The sequence below is a fragment of the Heptranchias perlo genome, chromosome 6 (assembly GCF_035084215.1).
Source record: "Heptranchias perlo isolate sHepPer1 chromosome 6, sHepPer1.hap1, whole genome shotgun sequence".
Classification (NCBI taxonomy): Eukaryota; Metazoa; Chordata; class Chondrichthyes; order Hexanchiformes; family Hexanchidae; genus Heptranchias; species Heptranchias perlo.
The window spans coordinates 60284026-60303179 of record NC_090330.1 but is presented as its reverse complement, the minus strand read 5'-3'; the positions used below and the strand labels follow the sequence as shown (position 1 = coordinate 60303179).

Here is a 19154-nt window from a genome sequence, read left to right as displayed (position 1 = left end):
GTAACACCAGATTTTACTCATCTTTCTGTCTCCTGCCTTTGCCATTTCCCTTGGCGAAGCTTCATAACAGATGATTTTCAAAGCAGAGGTGTTAACATATCCAATGTTGTGTGGCAGTGTGTGGGAGTCACACCTTGTGCTTGCTGCATCGTAAACCTTTCCAATGGCTCGCGAACAGTCGTACTGTCCGACATGTAAGATTTATGGACACTTCAATCTTTATTGCATACATTTCAAAAAGTGCCAATGCAGAAATACTCCTTTCATGGTCTTCTAACATTTTTAGTAAAAAAAATTGCTATTATTTTGATCAGATGGTCCACAGTAAACACTAAGTGGTATGCATAATATGACCACAGGGACACTTGTGGCCCACTTCCTGCTTGCCTGCAGTCCTCCGCTCACAGAAGGTCTGGATGTGAGATGTTGCTGTTCTCCATCCTCTGAGACCATTGCTCTGCATCAAGCCTCCTGGTTTCCCCGCTCCCTCATTGCTCTGATACAAGGTCCTATCTGAAGTTACTTGAAAAGGTTATAAATTACTCAATTTTATTTTTTACAATAATCATTAAGGGCATTTTAGCAATCTCACAGTTATTATCAGTGAATATCATCAAAACCATCTTACTGACCTTAAAATTGAGGTAATGTTTTTCTTTTCTTTATTTTTGATGGTTTTCACAAATACCTCAAGCCCAGTGAAAGTTGCCATTTTTTATAAGGGGTGTGATAATGGCCTCAATTCTGATGTTTGCTTGGCCCATGATGAAAAATAATTGATAAGCTTTATTACATTCATAGTTGATTCTTACGCATGATGAGAACTGAAGTGGAAAAAATATGGCAATTTATTTTTTAATACAGCATCGTAAGGACTTTGAAATATATTTTATTCTGTATGTTGTATTTCCAGGTGTAGCTGTATTGGTGGTTTGGATTCTATCTCAGACACCAAAACAGTAGAAGAATCTTAATTGAGACTGTGCTACTGCCATATTGAGTGAGTGAGGGAGATGGAGGGAGGCTAACTCTTTTAAAAGTTACACAGGATAGTTAAAAAATATGTTTGTAAGAATAACTTTGAAATTTTGTACTGAACACAAAGAGCTGGTGATTAAATGTGGGTTCCACTAATGGTTCAGAGGGTGAACAGCACTGGGTATAGCATTAAGCTACACAGACAAAAAAGGTCCAGGTCAAATGAAAACTGTGTGCTGAGTTTATCTGATCAATATTGAACCGGTGGCAGGAGTGCTACAGTTGGTCTCAGTGTCGCTGGATAAGGGAAGAGAAAAAAATCAGGTTTCCCATTCATGATCACTATCCTGTGACCCCCCACTAGAAAATGCACAAATGTGGATGTCGGTTGAAGACAGGTTTATGCTCAGCTGTGATGACTCCTCTGGTGGAAGAGCTTGCTGCTACACTCTCTAGGCTCACACCTGAAAAATAATTGCTTAGGTGAAAAACCAGAGAACAGCTGCAACATGAGGTCAGCACTTTCAAGAGAGTGAGGGAGGGGAGTTCTACGGCATCACTTCCATTATCTGCAATTTCATAATCCACCTTCTTGATTATCTACCAGAATATTTGTTGAAATAAGCCTTGCAAAAATAAAATCTTCATTAAGGCCCCTGCTAACAGCAGTTTACTCGTGTTTGACACACCCCAAGAAAGATTCAGTTCAGTTTGCGTTGTTCATATTGTACAATTCTTCATTTGCATGTCTTGGGTAAAGCCGCACCATACATGTAAGTCCAAAATTTGGAGACTCAATTATCCAGCAATTTCCATTATCCAGTGAGGGCCACCTCCATTATGGAGGTTCCACTGTAGTTACACACATTGAAAGTTCCTCATGACTCCTAGGCTGTCCTGTTTTTCTCAGGAGTGCAATTAAAAATAAATTGGAACTAATATGCTTTATATTTTTTGATGTGGAGATGCCGGTGATGGACTGGGGTTGACAATTGTAAACAATTTTACAACACCAAGTTATAGTCCAGCAATTTTATAAAATTGCTGGACTATAACTTGGTGTTGTAAAATTGTTTACAATTATATTTTTTAACAGCTGATGGAGATTCAAGATTACAGGTTTCATTGACATAAATGAATGAGAGAGCTGAAATGTAGCCATAGGATCATTGTTCTAATTTTGCCATTAATTCTTGGTACTATATAGAAAACCTGATTTAATGCCACCAAGGGGAAGGGAGTTGCAACTCTTGGCATATCACTGTGGGGTATAGTTAATATCCTTAAAAGGAGTATTTCTGATTTGGCATGTGTAACAGTTACCCTGTGCATGGCACCAAAATCAAATAATTACACTATCTTCAATAATCAATTCAACAATATGTTAAACTGTAATTTTTTTAATGGAAAAACAAAACCTAATTTACACATTTAATGAAAGAAAAAAATGAAGTCTGCTTTGTTTTCATATCAATCTTTCTTTCAGCTGTTCAGTTTCTACATTGTGCAGTTAGTGTCTGGTTATTAATCTCATGTCCCCACTTTTCAGATTTTACATAGATTTTTTAAAAACTCCTAAATAAATTAATATTAGACTTGGAATTGTTCTCTTCATGTGGTTTCAATTAAGTACTCCTATAACTTCAGGTCTGAATTTTACTTTTCGTGCCTGTGATTTGTGTATGGAAGGAAGTACTTGGAGCCACTTCAAACTTCTTCCTGTTGACCTTTTTGTCAGGTGGGTTTTTCACAGTTAACAAGCAGAATGGGCACCTGAAGAGCAAAATTGGCATTACTTCAAACGTTAATAATTAAATGTTTTCTCAGGATCTTTCAATAACAAGACTTTTAACCACTGACTGAATTCCAGACTGAATTTTGTGTCCAAACCCATTTGGCTTTGTGTGTTTGTTCAGTGATAGCAGGTCTAACAATGACCTTGGCACTGGAGGAACTTTGAAAAAAGTCTAAAATCTAAATTTGGATTGGATTATTATGGTTTGAGGGATCCAATAATGCTGAAAGTGCTGATCACAACATTTGTAGTACAAGCTGTATGGAGAACTATTGATAGAGTTAAAAATTTACCTCTAAAACAGAGGTAATACTATTTTTGCATCATACTAGTTTTGCAAATTATATTCTGGACACACTCTGATCTGCCTGCCATCCTGTACATGTGAGAGGTTTATTAATTGATAGGACTCATACCTTCATGTGAAAAACTGATAAGAATCTTGTTTACTCGACACCCATCTCTGGGCAGATGTCTGCCTGCTTCCTGCCAGCTGACTGATAGTGTAGTGTGAGTGTCCAAGTGTGGAGCCTGAGGTTTTTCTTGCCTTCCTGGAGAACACTGACAAGAATTCTGTTTTTTAGTATGTGAGTTTGGGCAAATGCCCAGCTGCCTAAGTAGCTATTTACCACAGCAGCACCAGTGTTGTAGTGTGGAGCCTGAGGCTCTGCCTGCACACTTGGAGATTCACAGTGATTAGGATAAGACTCTTAAGAACAGCGGGCGTTAAAGGGCATTGGGAAGGATTCAAGAAAGGATTACAAGGGCGAATCTTAGAGGTAGAAGGAAACAAGAGGTTTTTTTATTGGTAAGGTTTTAATTGTCTTTCTGTTAAATTTCTAGTTTTTCAATGAATGTTGCAGTAATTTTGTGCATGTAAATTCAATGCATAATGTTAAATTTGCATGATCCTTATTTTGATTACAAGTTAATATAGTGCAGTCCTTCTGTTAATACATTTTTTACTGAGTGTTTTGGATAATGTAACTTTAATCGATGTAAGCAAACACTTAGTTTATTGTTGATACAGTCAAAAAATGGAACTTGTCCTCTAAATCTTAATAATACTGCAAATCATATAACCCCTGTACTCAAGTTTGATTAAAAATGTGGTTACGTTTAGGAATCTACCTAATGTTACCTCAGAGGATTTTAGGAAAATTGATCTTTCACAGTACAAGTGGATTCACTGGGAGGTGAGTAGTGGCTCCAGTATCTTCCTGTAATGGGCCCCTTTATATTATGTTGCAGCTGGAATTGCTATAATGCAAATAAAAAGTTACTTTCCAAGGCTTCTTTGGAGCCAGCAGTGTTGCATTTGTTAAAATGAGCTTGCAATCTCTCACTATTTCACTTTTACCAAGGACTCGCTTTTGATATGTCTGAAATCGGAAAGAATGAGTCCACAGGCACAACTGGTTCAAGAAGAGGCCCAAAGTAAAAATGTGGAGCTATGAGCCATAATTAAAAGTCACTTTAGCGATCTATGAACAGACATAGTCTGAACATTTTTTTGTTTAAAAACAGATTTTATATTGATCTGATCTTTCTCTAACATTGTCCAAAGTGCCAATTTAAAATCAGGATTCACTTTAGTACACAGTAATTTGCAATGTGGTTTTAAAATCACCAGGATTTATAAGGTTCCTAAAAATATAGATCTTGCTGTCTGAAATTGCTAATCCAAAGCATTTCAGCAATTCCTATGGCTCGAAAAAGATCTTTGTAAGGCCACATTTATGGGACCTAGTTCTTTTAATTAAATCAAATCATTATATTTTCCTGACACTTCAAATTTTTTTCTTTAGCATTGACGCCAGGCCATGTTACTTTTAAATTTTACTTCCATCTTCTCCCAGTCCCCAGTCTTCAAAACATTTTCTTCACCCATCTATTTTCCCATTAGGTTCCCAACCAAATCTTTCAACAAACCATACCTAATTCTATAGGCAATCCACTAGTCTTAGAAAAAACACAACATTCCCTGTGATTGACTTGGATCCTGAAATTTACCACCACTTCCCAATCTGCAGTTCCCTGACCAAACAACAATTAAATTCTAATCTGAGCCTTAACAACAATTAGACTTTGTGGTCTTAAGAGGACACAGCCGCACTTTAGTAACAGAATTATACATTGTGATTGCTTGGCATAGCACTTCAGTTCTTACCCGACTCATCATGTGCAACATTGAAATGTTTAAATGTTAGTTTAAAATTAAATCCTAAATAATTGAATCCTCAACCAAACAAGTCTGATTTCTCATCTGATGAGATACGGGGACAAACCCACTTGACAAAGAACATCTTCTGCCTGCCCCTGTACCATGTGCTACCTGGAAGGGAAATGAGGCCTGGTTGCAGGTGAATGAGAAGATGCCTCCTGTGTATTCCCAACATTTTCTATTTTTATTTTAGAATTTCAGCATTTGCAGCTTTTTCTTATCTCGACACAAAATAATCTGTCATTTTTTCCCCAGGAGCTCATTATTTTTATGTGTATCACTGGTAAATAACTTAAGAATCGTTAGTCATGTACCTCTTTGTCACTAAAATTGAGACCATCCGTTCAGCTGCCTCTGCTACTTCCTTCCCTTCCCCTAACCCACCAAGCCAAACATCCCTCAAGGTTCTCCCCTGCTGTAACCCTGAACTCACATCTTTCTCTTGTTACTTTTTATCTCCCCTTATGCTCTCGCTGAGCTCATCTTGTCCACAAGACCCACCTCCTGCTTCCTTGACCCTATTCCCACCAAACTGCTGACTACCCAGCTTGCCTTCTGGGCCCCCATGTTATCTGATATTGTTCTCTCCCCTCTCCCCTCTCCCCTCTCCTTCAAATCTGCCATCATCACCCCTCTCCTCAAAAAAAAATCATCTTTGACCCCTTTGTCCTTGCAAACTACCACCCCATCTCCAATCTCCTTTTCCTCTCCAAAGTTCTTGAATATGTTGTTGACTCCCAAATCCATGCGCACCTTTCCCGCAACTCCATGCTTGAATCCCTCCAAACAGGTTTCCACCTCTGCCTTGAAACAGCCCTTATCAAAGTCACAAATGATATCCTATGTGACCGTGACCATGGTAAATTATCCCTCCCCATCCTTCTCGACCTGTCTGCAGCCTTTGACACGGTTGACCACATCATCCTCCTCCAATGCATCTCCTCCGTTGTCCAGCTGGGTGGGTTTGCTCTCGCCGGGTTCCATTCTTATCTATCCAGTCGTAGCCTTCAGAGAATCTCCTGCAATGGATTCTCTTCCCGCTCCTGCATTGTTACCTCTGGAGTCCCCCAAGGATCTATCCTTGGCCCCCTCCTATTTCTTATCATCATGCTGCCCCTTGGTGACATATCCGAAAACACAATGTCAGGTTCTACATGTACACTGCCGATCCCCAGCTCTACCTCACCACCACCTCTCTCGACCCCTCCACTGCCTCTGATTTGTCACGCTGTTTGTCTGACATCCAGAATTGGATGAGCAAAAATTTCCTCCAATTGGGAAGAGCGAAGCCATTGTCTTCAGTCCCCGTCACAAACTCCGTTCCCTAGAAACTGACTCCATCACTCTCCCGGGCCACTGTCTGAGGCTAAACCAGACTGTTCGCAACCTCGGTGTCCTATTTGACCCTGATCTGAGCTTCCGACCCCATATCCTCTCCATCACTAAGACCGCCCACTTCTACCTCCATAACATCGCTCGTCTCCGCCCCTGCCTCAGCTCATCTGCTGCTGAAATTCTCATCCATGTCTTTGTTACCTTTAGACTTGACTAGTCCAATGCCCTCCTGGCCGACCTCTCACCTTGCACCCTCCGTAAACTTGAGCTCATTCAAATCTTTGCTGCCCATATCCTAACTCACACCAAGAGCCTTTCACCCATCACCACTGTGCTCGCTGACCCACATTGGCTCCCGGTCCAACAATGCCTCGATTTTAAAATTCTCATCCTTGTTTTCAAATCCCTCCATGGCCTCACCCCTCCCTATCTCTATGCCCTCATTCAGCCCTACAACCCTCCAAGATCTCTGCGCTCCTCCAATTCTTGCCTCTTGCGAATCCTCAATTTTCATTGCTCCACCATTGGCGGCCGTGCCTTCAGCTGCCTAGGCCCTAATCTTAGGAATTTCCTTTCTAAACCTCTTCGCCTCGCTACCTCTTTCCTTTTTTAAGACGCACCTTAAAACCTACCTCGTGGGTCACCTGTCCTAATATCCTCCTATGTTAGATAATTTTGTTAGATAATGTTGCTGTGACTCATCTTGGGATGTTTTTGCTACGTTAAAGGTGCTATATAAATGCAAGTTGCTGTTGTCATGCATCGCACAGTGTTCAGTTCCATTTGCAACCCCTCAGATAATGAAGCAGTCCGTGCCCGCATGCAGCAAGACCTGGACAACAGCCAGGCTTGGGCTGATAAGTGGCAAGTAACATTTGCGCCACACAAGTGCCAGGCATTGACCATCTCCAACAAGAGAGAGTCCAACCACCTCCCCTTGACATTCAACAGCATTACCATCGCCGAATCCCCCACCATCAACATCCTGGGGGTTACCATTGACCAGAAACTTAACTGGATCAGCCATATAACTACTGTGGCTACAAGAGCAGGTCAGATGCTGGGTATTCTGTGGCGAGTGACTCACCTCCTGACTGCCCAAAGCCTTTCCACCATCTACAAGGCACAAGTCAGGAGTGTAATGGAATACTCTCCACTTGCTTGGTTGGGTGCAGCTCCAACAACACTCAAGAAGCTCAATGCCATCCAGGACAAAGCAGCCCACTTGATTGGCATCCAATCCACCACCTTAAACATTCACTCCCTCCACCACCAGCACACCGATGGTGGAGTGTGTATCATCTGCAAGATGCACTGCAGCAACTCGCCAAGGCTTCTTCAACAGCATCTCCCAAACCCGCGACCTCTACCACCTAGTAGGACAAGGGCAGGAGGCGCATGGGAACACCACCACCTGCACGTTCCCCTCCAAGTCACATGCACCATCCTCACTTGGAAATATACCGCCATTCCTTCATCGTCGCTGGGTCAAAAACCTGGAACTCCCTTCCTTACAGCACTGTGGGAGAATCTTCACCACATGCACTGCAGCGTTTCAAGAAGGCGGCTCATCACCACCTTCTCAAAGGCAATTAGGGATGGGCAATAGATACTGGCCTTGCCAGCGCCGCCTGTATCCAATGAATGAATTTTTAAAAATCTCTTGGTACCTGCTGGTGGCGTTGCTGAACTTGCTGTTCTCTGTAGCACCACCAGCAGGCGCTTTATGATCCTGCATCTTTGATTTTGGACTATTGCATTCTTGATATTGCACATTTATCATCCTTTTCGGATTTTTAAAAAAACTTTATATGTATAATGAACAGTAGGCAATCAAATAACCAGCAGCTTTTTAACTGTGATGGTGTCACTCCTCATCCCCTTCCAGTAGGCTTCCAGGGTTACTACAGTAGAAATACATTGTGTTGCTTCAATGACTAACCCAAATGTAACCAGATTGCTTTCTTTCTGTGTTTGTTTTTTGGGAGGTTATGTTATCCTACAATGAAGATATGCACCATCTTCTCCCCCTGTCCTCATTTTTCCCCTTTCCGCATCTTCTATGTTGCAGGGTATACAGCTCCAGTAACAAAAGGACAGATGAAGAACTTGCTTTCAGCTTTCCATCAAAACTTTTAATGAGTTACTAGGAAGTGAATAGAGGTAGCCTGGTAGAGACACTCTGCCAGGTTTGTTGCTCCATCCTGTGGGGATATATCTGGCCTGTGCTCAGTGACTCTCCAGATGTTATGCTGAGCAGGGGGGGGGTGGCGTCCGCATGTAAATGATTGAATCTGTGTCACTCCACTTCACGGCTTCAATATCAAGAACCAACCCAATGGTCCCAGTTATTCTCTTTTTTAAATAATAAGAGCGATGTGATGAGATAATTTCTACCTCATCCATTTTGTCTCTGCAGATTTGCTTTCTGTTTTATTATTGTCTTCTGCTAAGAGGAAAGCATCTCACTACCATTTTACTAAGATTTGAAACATGGTGTGTGGGGAAACCACAATTGCAAATCTGGTCCCTACTGCTCCAAGATGCAGCATGATAGAACATCTGTGTGATGCTTTATTGGTGTAGAATGAATAAAAGATGAAATCAGTCATAGTGGCAGAACAATGGGTGGCATTGCTAGAGAATGTTAGTTATCACAAGCTGTCCTTATCTGTGAATGATCCGACTATTACCATATTGCTTTTTTTGTGGGATATTCTGTTAACCTTCAATGGATCATTCCAAAAGTAGAATCTTACCATAAAAGTTTCAAGTATTATCTCTCGTGTCCTTGTATGTCAGTATGTTTTATTTTAAAATTACAAAGTGTCAAACACAGCAGCATGCATTTGTATAATTGTCATTGATATTTAGGGCAGAAATGCATCTGAGCAGGTTGCTATGATACAGCAGGTCGAGCAGTACAATGTCACTGTGCCAGCAGAGCAGCGAATTACCATCTCTGTGGAAATTGAGAAAACAAGAGAAGAACTCTACCAGCTGTTTGGGCATGGAGATGTGGTATGTTTTACTTTAGAAATGTTAAAGAAAAAAGGCCATTATATGAACTGGTTAAATTAAACTGACCTGTTTATTAACATTAATAATAGTTGCATTTATATAGCATCACATTCCGTTAAAACATCTCAAAAGTACTTCACAGAGTTAATTACTTTTAAAGTATGGTGATTGTTATTTTGTGGACAAATACAGCAGCCATTCTGCACCAGCAAAACCCCATGATCAGCAATGAGTGAGCAGTTGACCTGATTTTTCTGTTGTATTAAATGAGGGGCATGGGGGTTGTTGGTCCAAATATAAGATGAAATTCATGATCTTCTTGCAATAGTACCATTCTTAATGCCCACCTAAACTACCAGAATGGGCAGACAGCTCCTCAGGTTTATATCTCATCTGAAGGATGCCACTTTTGACAATACAGCAATGTCAGCTTAGATCATGGGCTTAAATCCTACTATTCAAACCCATAACCTTCAGAGTAAAAGGTCAACCATTGAGCCAAATGTGTCACTGTGGAGGGAGAAGAGCCAGAATAGCCTTATCTTATTTTTGTCTTGATGTTACATGTAAACAATATAATATAATAGTGATGGGGATAGAGTCTCAGTGTTAATTGTGTGAAGCATGTCAAACCTTCTCTCCTTTGTTTGCACAACACTTGTTTTGTAAAGACTGTGCCCCTGTAAAATGCAATGGTGAGAAGGGAGTTGTGTGAAAACTGCTGCAGTAGCAGACCTTGAAGATGTTTCATAAAGAGTAGAAAATGTAGTCAGGAAAAATATCTTCACTGTCTTGCTTTGTTTTGGACCTGTATAGTTTAAAGGAACAGTTAAAGAGGAAGCAAACTAAAGATGACAAGAGATAGAGAGTAAGATGAAACTGAAAAAAGGGACATATGACAGATAACACAAGTGAGAACCAGGATGAATATAAAAAGTTCAGAGGGGAAATGAAAAAGGAAGTAAGAGGGGTAAAGAGAGAGTATGAGAATAGACTGGCGGCAAACATAAAAGGGAATCCAAAAGTCTTCTATAGACATGTAAACACTAAACAGGTAGTAAGAGGAGGGATGGAACCGATCAGGGACCAAAAAGTAGATCTGCTCATGGAGGCAGCGGGCATGGCCGAGGTACTAAATGAATACTTTGCATCTATCTTTCCCAAGATGCTACCAGAGTCTCAGTAAAGGAAGATTGAGATACTGGATGGGCTAAAAATTGATAAAGAGGAGGTACTAGAAAGGCTAGCTGTACTTAAAGTAAATAAGTCACCCGGTCCAGATGAGATTCATCCTAGTTTGCTGAGGGAAGTAAGGGTTGAAATTACAGAGGTACTGGCCATAATCTTTCAAACATCCTTAAATATGGGGGTGGTGCCAGAGGACTGGAGAATTGCAAATGTTACAAAAGGGTGTAAGGATAAACCCAGCAACTACAGGCCATTCAGTTTAACCTTGGTGGTGGGCAAACTTTTAGAAACAATAATTAGCAGTCACCTGGACAAGTGTGGATTGATTAGGGAAAGCCAGCACGGATTTGTTAAAGGCAAGGTTTAATTAACTTGATAGAGTTTTTTGATGAGGTAACAGTGAGGGTAGATGAGGGCAATGCGGTTGATGTAGGGTACATGGACTTTCAAAAGGCGTTTGATAAAATGCCACACAATAGGCTTGTCATCAAGATTGAAGCCCTTGGAATAAAGGGGGCAGTAGCAGCATGGATACAGAATTGGCTAAGTAACAGGAAGCAGAGAGTAGAGGTGACCGGGTTTTCGGATTGGAGGGAGGTGTACAGTGTGTTCCCTAGGGATCGGTACTAGGACCACTGCTTTTCTTGATATATATTAATGACTTGGACTTGGGTGTACAGGGCACAATTTCCAAATTTGCAGATGACACAAAACTTAGAAGTATAGTGAACAGTGAGGAGGATAGTGATAGACTGCAAGAGGATATAGACAGGCTGGTGGAATGGGGCGGACACGCGGCAGATGAAATTTAACGCGGAAAAATGCAAAGTGATACATTTTGGTAGGAAGAACGAGGAGAGGCAATATAAACTAGAGGGCACAATTCTAAAAGGGGTACAGGAACAGAGAGATCTGGGGGTATATGTGCACAAATCATTGAAAGTGGCAAGGCAGATTGAGGAAGCGGTTAAAAAAGCATACGGGAACCAGGGCTTTATAAAGAGAGGCATAGAGTACAAAAGCAAGGAAGTTATGATGAACCTTTTTAAAACACTGGTTTGACCACAACTGGAGAATTGTGTCAAGTTCTGGGCACCGCACTTTAGGAAAGATGTGAAGGCCTTAGAGAGGGTGCAGAAAAGATTTACCAGAATGATTCCAGGGATGAGGGACTTTAGTTACGTGGATAGACTGGAGAAGCTGGGGTGGTTCTTCTTGTAACAGAGAACGTTGAGAGGAGATTTGATAGAGTTATTTAAAATCATGAAAGATCTAGACCCAATAGATGGAGAGAAACTGTTCCCGTTGGTGGAAGGATCAAGAACCAGAGGACATAGATTTAAAGTGATTGGCAAAAGATCAAAGGTGACATGAGGAAAAACTTTTTACGCAGCGAGTCGTTAGGATCTGGAATGCACTGCTCGAGGGGATGGTGGAGGCAGATTCAATCATGGCTTTCAAAAGGGAACTGGATAAGTACTTGAAAGGAAAAAAATTGCAGGGCGGGTGAGTGGGACTAGCTGGATTGCTCTTGCTTAGAGCCGGCACGGACTCGATGGGCCGAATGGCCTCCTTCCTTGCTGTAACCTTTCTATGAAGAGGTGAAGCTTAAGCTGTATAAAGGCTACTAGTCATAGTGTTCAGAAATGTCACTGAGATTTCCAACAAGATTAGTGGGCAGAGCATAGGTTTTCAGAAAGTACAGATATCTCTGTAAGACAGTAGAATGTGGAATGCAGTTTGTAAGAGGTTGTAGAATGTACATTAGGATGCTGTTTCTATCATTGTGAGGAGTTGAAGGAAGGCAGAGAAGAGCTAAGATAGTCATTAATGTTTAAATAAAGTGCAAATCAACAAAAGTAGCTTGACAGGAGTACAAAATAAAATGAAACACTGACTTGTGTTGCACTTCAACAATGCTTTTCAGTAGTCAATACTGTGTTTATTACTAAACATCTGAAATAAGCTCAGGTAGAAATAATTGTACAGTATGAAAGAATAAAATACATCAAACTAAATGCCTTCTTGTTTTCAAGATAAACTAACTTTTTTTTGTGTGCGCACACTTTAGGTTTTTGTCAGCAAAGATGTTGCTAGACATTTTGGGTTTAATTCAGCAGCAGAAGCAGTAAAAGGACTTTACAACCGGCTACGGCCTGGGTGAGTACAACCAGAGAGCTAAATTCAAGTGCGTTTTCTGTCACATTGCATTGATGGAAATAGGATTTTAGACATAAATATACGGTATAAACAGGGTTTTATTACCACACTGCCATATATTCTCAAGGCCATTGCAACAGGCCTCTGTGATCAAGTATCTGCTGCAGTGTGAACATGCTGGACCTCAGACCTTGGGCTCGATTTTCACCCCCCCGAGCGGGTGCATTCGTGGCGGAGGGGCTGCAAAAATCGGGGATTCCCGGGGCGGGTCCAGAGCCCGGCTCCAACCCGCCCACTTCCGGGTTCCCCAGTGACGCGCTGACATGCGCATGCAACCCCCGCATGTGGGACTCCTGCTGGCACTTCAAGCCGGCGGGGTGCCACTTGAAGTAATTAACCAGGTACTTCAGGTCGTTTACAGACCTGATTGACCTGATATTTTATGAGGGGTGGGATTTTCAGATCAACTGGGACTGTTTGCCGTACTGGGGGAAACACTCCCAGTTGAAATGGACGTGTTGCAGCCATCAGCCTGTGGCAGCTGCAAAGATCCATTTGACAGGTGAGGGGGGGAGGGGGAGACCCTCACTCATTGCAGGAGGCCATTCTGTCACTTTGGACAAAGTTTGGCCTCCACCACCCTCCTCCTAACAATAAAATTCACCAACTTGCACACTTACCCCGGTGTCCAGACACATTTACCTACCTTGCGGACCCCCTCAAATGTACATCTTCCGGATGGGGGCCGCCGTAGCTGCAGTCATGACCTCCTCGGAGGACGAACAGCATCACCAGCCTCGCCGGCCACCTCTGACACGTGGAATCCCACAACACAGTGCTGTGACACATCCACCTGTACAGCAGGAGGGAGGGCAACGGCAGAGAGAGATGCGTCGCAGAAGGCACTACCCTCGCCACAGGGTCTGCAGACTGAGGCTCAGCTTCCTGGACCTCTCTGAGCAGCAGTGCACAGGGAGGCTCAGAGTCACTCGACATGTAGTCGTGGACATTTGCAGCCTCCTTCATGCCGAGCTGCTCCCGGCTGGCCCGAGCACAATCTTCTTACCTGTCGCTGTCAAAGTCACCACTGCCTTCAACAACTTCTCCTCCGCATCCTTCCAGGGTGCCAACGGGGACATCGCCGATGTCTCTCAGTCGTCTGCACAAAAGAGCCCTGCAAATACACCAACACCCACTCTGCAGTGACGCAATGGGTGGCATCAGTTGTGGGTCTTCATAGTGATCCTCAGGAAAGGGCGTTATTGCACAAACTAGACAAGATTCGCAAAGGTGTGGCAGTAGTGGTGCCAATATAATATGTAATGTGAGTTGATCAGAAATTAAATATAAGTAAAAACCATGACAAATCCTCAAAAACCCTTGTGCATCCCCTTCATGCTCACGACACGTTTGTCTTATGCTTCCTACTGCACATATGTGATGCATGTCCTGTGGTTGCAGCACAGGTAGTGGCAGGTTGAGTGAGGCTGACCGTGAAAGAGATGCATGAGAGGGTGAGTATGAGATAGAGCCATGAGATTGTATGAGGATTGAGTTGAGTGATAGTGGTGGGATGAGTACTGGCGAGGTGAGCAAGTGCAGGTAAGATGAGGATGAGGTTTAAATGGGTGTGAGGAGTGATGTGATAGAGTAGTGTTGGCAGTGCAGAAGGAGATGTGGGATGGGGGTGGTGATGTGGCAGACGGAGTGTAGGGGAATGAGTAAGTGTACTCACTTCGGCTGACCTACTTAAGTCATTGAAGCTCCTCCTGCACTGTATGCAGGTGCGCGATATGTTGGTGGTGCAGGTGACCTCCTCTGCCACCTCAAGCCAGGCCTTCTTGGTGGCAGAGGCAGGCCCCATCCTCCCGCCTGCCGGGGGGAAGATCTCTGTCCTCCCCCTCCTCCTCACCCCATCCAATAAGACCTGGAGTGAGGCATCATTAAACCTGGGAGCAGTCTTCCCCCTGGGCTGCTCCATGCTGTAATTTTTCCTATTTTCTGCAACATCAGTCAGTGGAGGACTGCCCCTTTAAATAGGGCTCCTCCAGCTGACAACCTTTGCTGCGCATGGGCAGTCCGCCCGCTGCGCAGCTTTCCAGCGCGAAACCCGGAAGCACAGGTAAGTGGCTGTAATTAGCCTGCGATTGCATGCCAAACCCACCGATTTCACTAGGCACGTTACCCACGTGCCCATTCGACTCCCCGCCCTCCTAATATCGGGGCCCTTGTCTCAGTGGAACCTGATGCGAGCTATGAAGGTGATCTGACATCAAGTCTTTGCTTTTGGTATTTGCAGTCCTAGTTATTTTAATAAAGTTTTCCTTAAATGATTGTACTTTTTCAGATAGAGGATTAGAAAGGGAATTTGTCATTGAAACACAAAATTACCTATTATATAAGATGGTCTGTAGATTTGATTCTCTTTTTGACCGTCAGTGCGTACCTAATCTGTGCATGGGCTGAGAAAGGAGCTGATGCGATGGGTCCTGACGGATTCTTCCATTCAAATGCTTTTCCTCCTGAAAAGCTCGTGGATACTCTTGGAGCTGGAGATACATTCAATGCAGCTGTATTATTTGCACTGTATAATGGTGGGTCTGGGTTTGATGACTTTGATATCGAGTTTTATTTTTTTGGGAGGTGGATAGACAATTTTGTCGGGGAGGTTTTGTATTTTAATGATGTTAAGTCAGCGTTAAGAAAAAAAATTCTTTCTCCAAATGTAGAATTGTTTTTTGTGCACATTATTTTGAGTTTATATTGTTCTAGTGTTTGCCAAGACCACCGATGGCTTTTTTTAAATGAATGCTGCACAATGTTGCCCCCATGTTTTTTATTCTTAGGTACAGTTACAATGTACTAACACATTGTGCCATGGACAGGTAAGTTGCACTGCACTTGAGTCCTCATTTGGTGAGTTCTCCATCTCAACCCGACTGCCAATGAAGTGTAGAGGCAACATACTTTCCCAGCGAGAGAGACATTCAGAGAACAAATTGTCTGATAGTTTAAATAGGTTTGCTACTCGTCCCCTTGCTTAGGATAATAGTGTTTTGATGAGGGTGGGGCTAAGGAGGGCAAAAAATCCTTTAAAAATGGAGAAAAATATCACTTTTTTTTCTTTGCCCTTTTTCTTTCTTGAAGGCACAGACTTACAGTGTGATATGGTTCCTTGGGCAGCACTTTACTCAAGTAGGCATTATTCATGCTTGAGCTTGGAATGTGGAATGAGTTATTTGATTGTGGGTTGCACTGCAGCCAAGCTTGATCCTGTTTACGCCCAGATGCCCATACATGCATTTTTTAAAATCAGGAATCACTGGATCAGGAGTGGAATGGTGAATTAATTTTCCTCTCCTTTGCCAGAGTCACTGAAGCCAATTGTAGTTTCCTCCCATTGCAGCCCTGTCCAAGATCAGTTAACGGAGTACAAACAAAGGCCATGGATCTTCCTATTTTAAATGGCTTGGTATTATAATGGGCATTGTACTTACATACTAAGCAATGGGAAAGCTATTTTTGTGTGATTCTATAACACTGCCATCTGATCTTGTTACTCTCAGTGTTTATATTGACAATGTCCTAATTAGAATATGACCTTCTGAAAGTAAAAAGAAAGGATCACAAAGTTTTGTTTTTTTAAAAAGTTCTGTGGATAAATTTTGATTCATAATGCTATAAGATGACTAGTATGACACTCTATGTGCTGTGATTTTCCTACAGGCAAGTCTATCCAGGAGGCACTGACATTTGGTTGTCAAATTGCAGGGAAAAAGTGTGGGATTCAAGGATATGATGGAATTGTCTGAGGAAACATAAAGATGTGTTGGAGGAATAAATAGACACAGATGATGGAAATGAGAAAAGTCTACAGATGAACTTAGATATTCACTAGTGCACCCATCTGTTATGCAAATAGATTTTAAAAAAGGGTTTTGATAATTTTATTTGATTTTAAAACAATTAAACAAAAGTATTAAATCCTTCACATGAGAACATAGGAACTGCTAGATGAAGAAAGACAGGAAGTTCCCCTTCTACATAGTACATTGGTAGTTGCATGATGTAACAATAATGGAGTTGTTAACTAATCATAGCAATCAATCTCTATCAATTAGTCTACAAGAGATCCAGACTTGAGGTGAGGAAAACCCCCAGTAATGGAAAGCTTTGGGACCTGTTCCTCTCAAGCATGCTACTCTAAAGTTGAATATATGAAAATGCAAGTCTGCAATGCAGCAACTCCACTTAACTTTGGTCTCTGGATCTAAGGAGGTCACTGAATGACTTGGTACGTAGCCAGTTGATGAAAACTGAGTTTAAGATTTTAGTCACACATGATCATTTAATTATGTAATTGTGTGACATCATTTTTTTTTTGTTTATCTTGTGGATCAATAAACTGGAGGATCATGCTGAATGTTGGTAAGATTTGATAAATCCGTGGGATTATTTGGTACAAAGAGCTTCACCCAATTCTTTTTCTGTGGAATTTTAAAACAGTGGGAATATTAGTAATTTAAACAAATTATTATTTTAAATGTTTGATAGTTAGAATTTGCACATATTGGATTACATTTTTATTAAAAAATTCATATCAAAATTAAAACTGTATCAATGATAACTAATTTAGAAAAAAGCTGGTGGTCCACTGTGTCACATTTCCTACTCCTTATCCGAGATCCAGCATTGAAAATGCTAAGCTCTGTGTATCTTAATAAATGAGATATGTCATTTACTTTTGTTTTTACTTGAGTTTAGTTGTAATTTTTGCAACATTTGATTTTCACCTTGTTTTAATGTGGAAAAATGCAAAGTAGAAGCCCTCAGAAAATATTGCCCAAGATATACAGTGAAACCTGTACATCGGACACTCCAAAAAAACGGACTCTTATTGACAGTCCCAAATAATGTACATTGAAACACACACAAGCTGCACCTTGAAACCACGGACACTCGCAAATTACGAACTACAGACAGCCTTCAATGCACCAAGTCTGTTTACAACTTAAAACACGGGATACGCAGGTCAATGCGAGGCGGTAGTAGTTGAAAGAAACGGCTTTTGTGGAATGGGGAGTTCTTTACCCAGCATCCATTGCAGCAGAGAAACTGCTCTATCTCTGGGATTGAATGCTTGCACAGCTCTATCCCAAGGATAGAGTGGTTTCTCTGCAACTATGGATGTTGGGTAAAGAACTCACTATTCAACAAAAGCCAAGAACTGCACCAGGCAACACCATATCTCTCTCCACCAGTACGTCACGGAATGATGAGCTGCTAACAGCCTACCCATCCCCAAGTACTTCAAACATTAGCAGCTGCAGCACACGGGTGGACAGGGTACCGGATATTAATCCCCCCAGTTTGGCTGAGATCTCCCAGGCACTCCTGCCCTACAGTAGCCACATTCACCCTTTGCAGGCTACCAATGTAGCAGATCCCAGGATCACAACATCCCTCCTCAATGGAAAAGGACCCCGGGATGCCAATGAACTGGAAAACCCAATAAACAAAAAATGAACTGACATTACATCTTGCTGGCAGGGCCCTAGAATTAGGCACAATCCCAGGTGAGAGTGAAAAAAAGAAGGAACGCCGCAGGAGATAGAGCCAATCCCTGGATATTTGGCCCATCTGGTTTATTGTACATACAATGAGTATTTTGAAAATGAGGACACCTGCAAAAAAAGGACATCTGTTGCAAATCCCTTAGGTGTCCCCAATTTGCAGGTTTCACTGTCCACTGCAGATGTCCAGTTCAGGGTATACACTCTAATGTACATACACTGTTAAAATCTGTCTGCATACCTTGTAATGTGTATGCAGGATCAGTTCTGTGTATATCATACGCCTATGTGAGAGTGACTGCCCTTGACATCAAGGCAGCATTTGACCGAGTGTGGTACCAAGGAGCCCTAGTAAAATTGAAGTCAATGGGAATCAGGGGGAAAACTCTCCAGTGGCTGGAGTCATACCTAGCACAAAGGAAGATGGTAGTGGTTGTTGATGGCCAATCATCTCAGCCCCAGGACATTGCTGCAGGAGTTCCTCAGGGCAGTGTCCGAGGCCCAACCATCTTCAGCTGCTTCATCAATGACCTTCCCTCCATCATAAGGTCAGAAATGGGGATGTTCGCTGATGATTGAAGAGTGTTCTGTTCCATTCGCAACCCTTCAGATAATGAAGCAGTCCGTGCCCACATGCAGCAAGACCTGGACAATATCCAGGCTTGGGCTGATAAATGGCAAGTAACATTTGCGCCAGACAAGTGCCAGGCAATGGCCATCTCCAACAAGAGAGAGTCTAACCACCACCCCTTGATATTCAACGGTATTACCATCGCCGAATCCCCCACCATCAACATCCTGGGGGTCACCATTGACCAGAAACTTAACTGGACCAGCCATATAAATACTGTGGCTACAAGAATAGGTCAGAGGCTGGGTA

At 42.2% G+C, this 19154-nt stretch overlaps 1 protein-coding gene across 8 annotated transcripts in view; it reads left to right on the top strand.

The window, feature by feature from the left end:
* Window positions 1-17442, top strand: part of khk (ketohexokinase) — a 33960-nt gene extending 16518 nt beyond the window's left edge. For 4 of the 8 annotated variants that reach the window (XM_067986383.1, XM_067986381.1, XM_067986379.1 and 1 more), the window contains exons 4-9: window positions 60-194; window positions 3897-3969; window positions 9207-9353; window positions 12613-12701; window positions 15141-15295; window positions 16428-17442. In XM_067986383.1, the coding sequence (XP_067842484.1) occupies window positions 60-194; window positions 3897-3969; window positions 9207-9353; window positions 12613-12701; window positions 15141-15295; window positions 16428-16513 (685 nt within the window). In that variant the 3' untranslated portion in view covers window positions 16514-17442. The remainder of the gene's footprint in view (window positions 1-59; window positions 195-3896; window positions 3970-9206; window positions 9354-12612; window positions 12702-15140; window positions 15296-16427) is intronic. The other 4 variants (XM_067986380.1, XM_067986384.1, XM_067986386.1 and 1 more) reach the window with 3 other exon arrangements.
* The last annotated feature ends 1712 nt before the right edge of the window (window positions 17443-19154 follow it).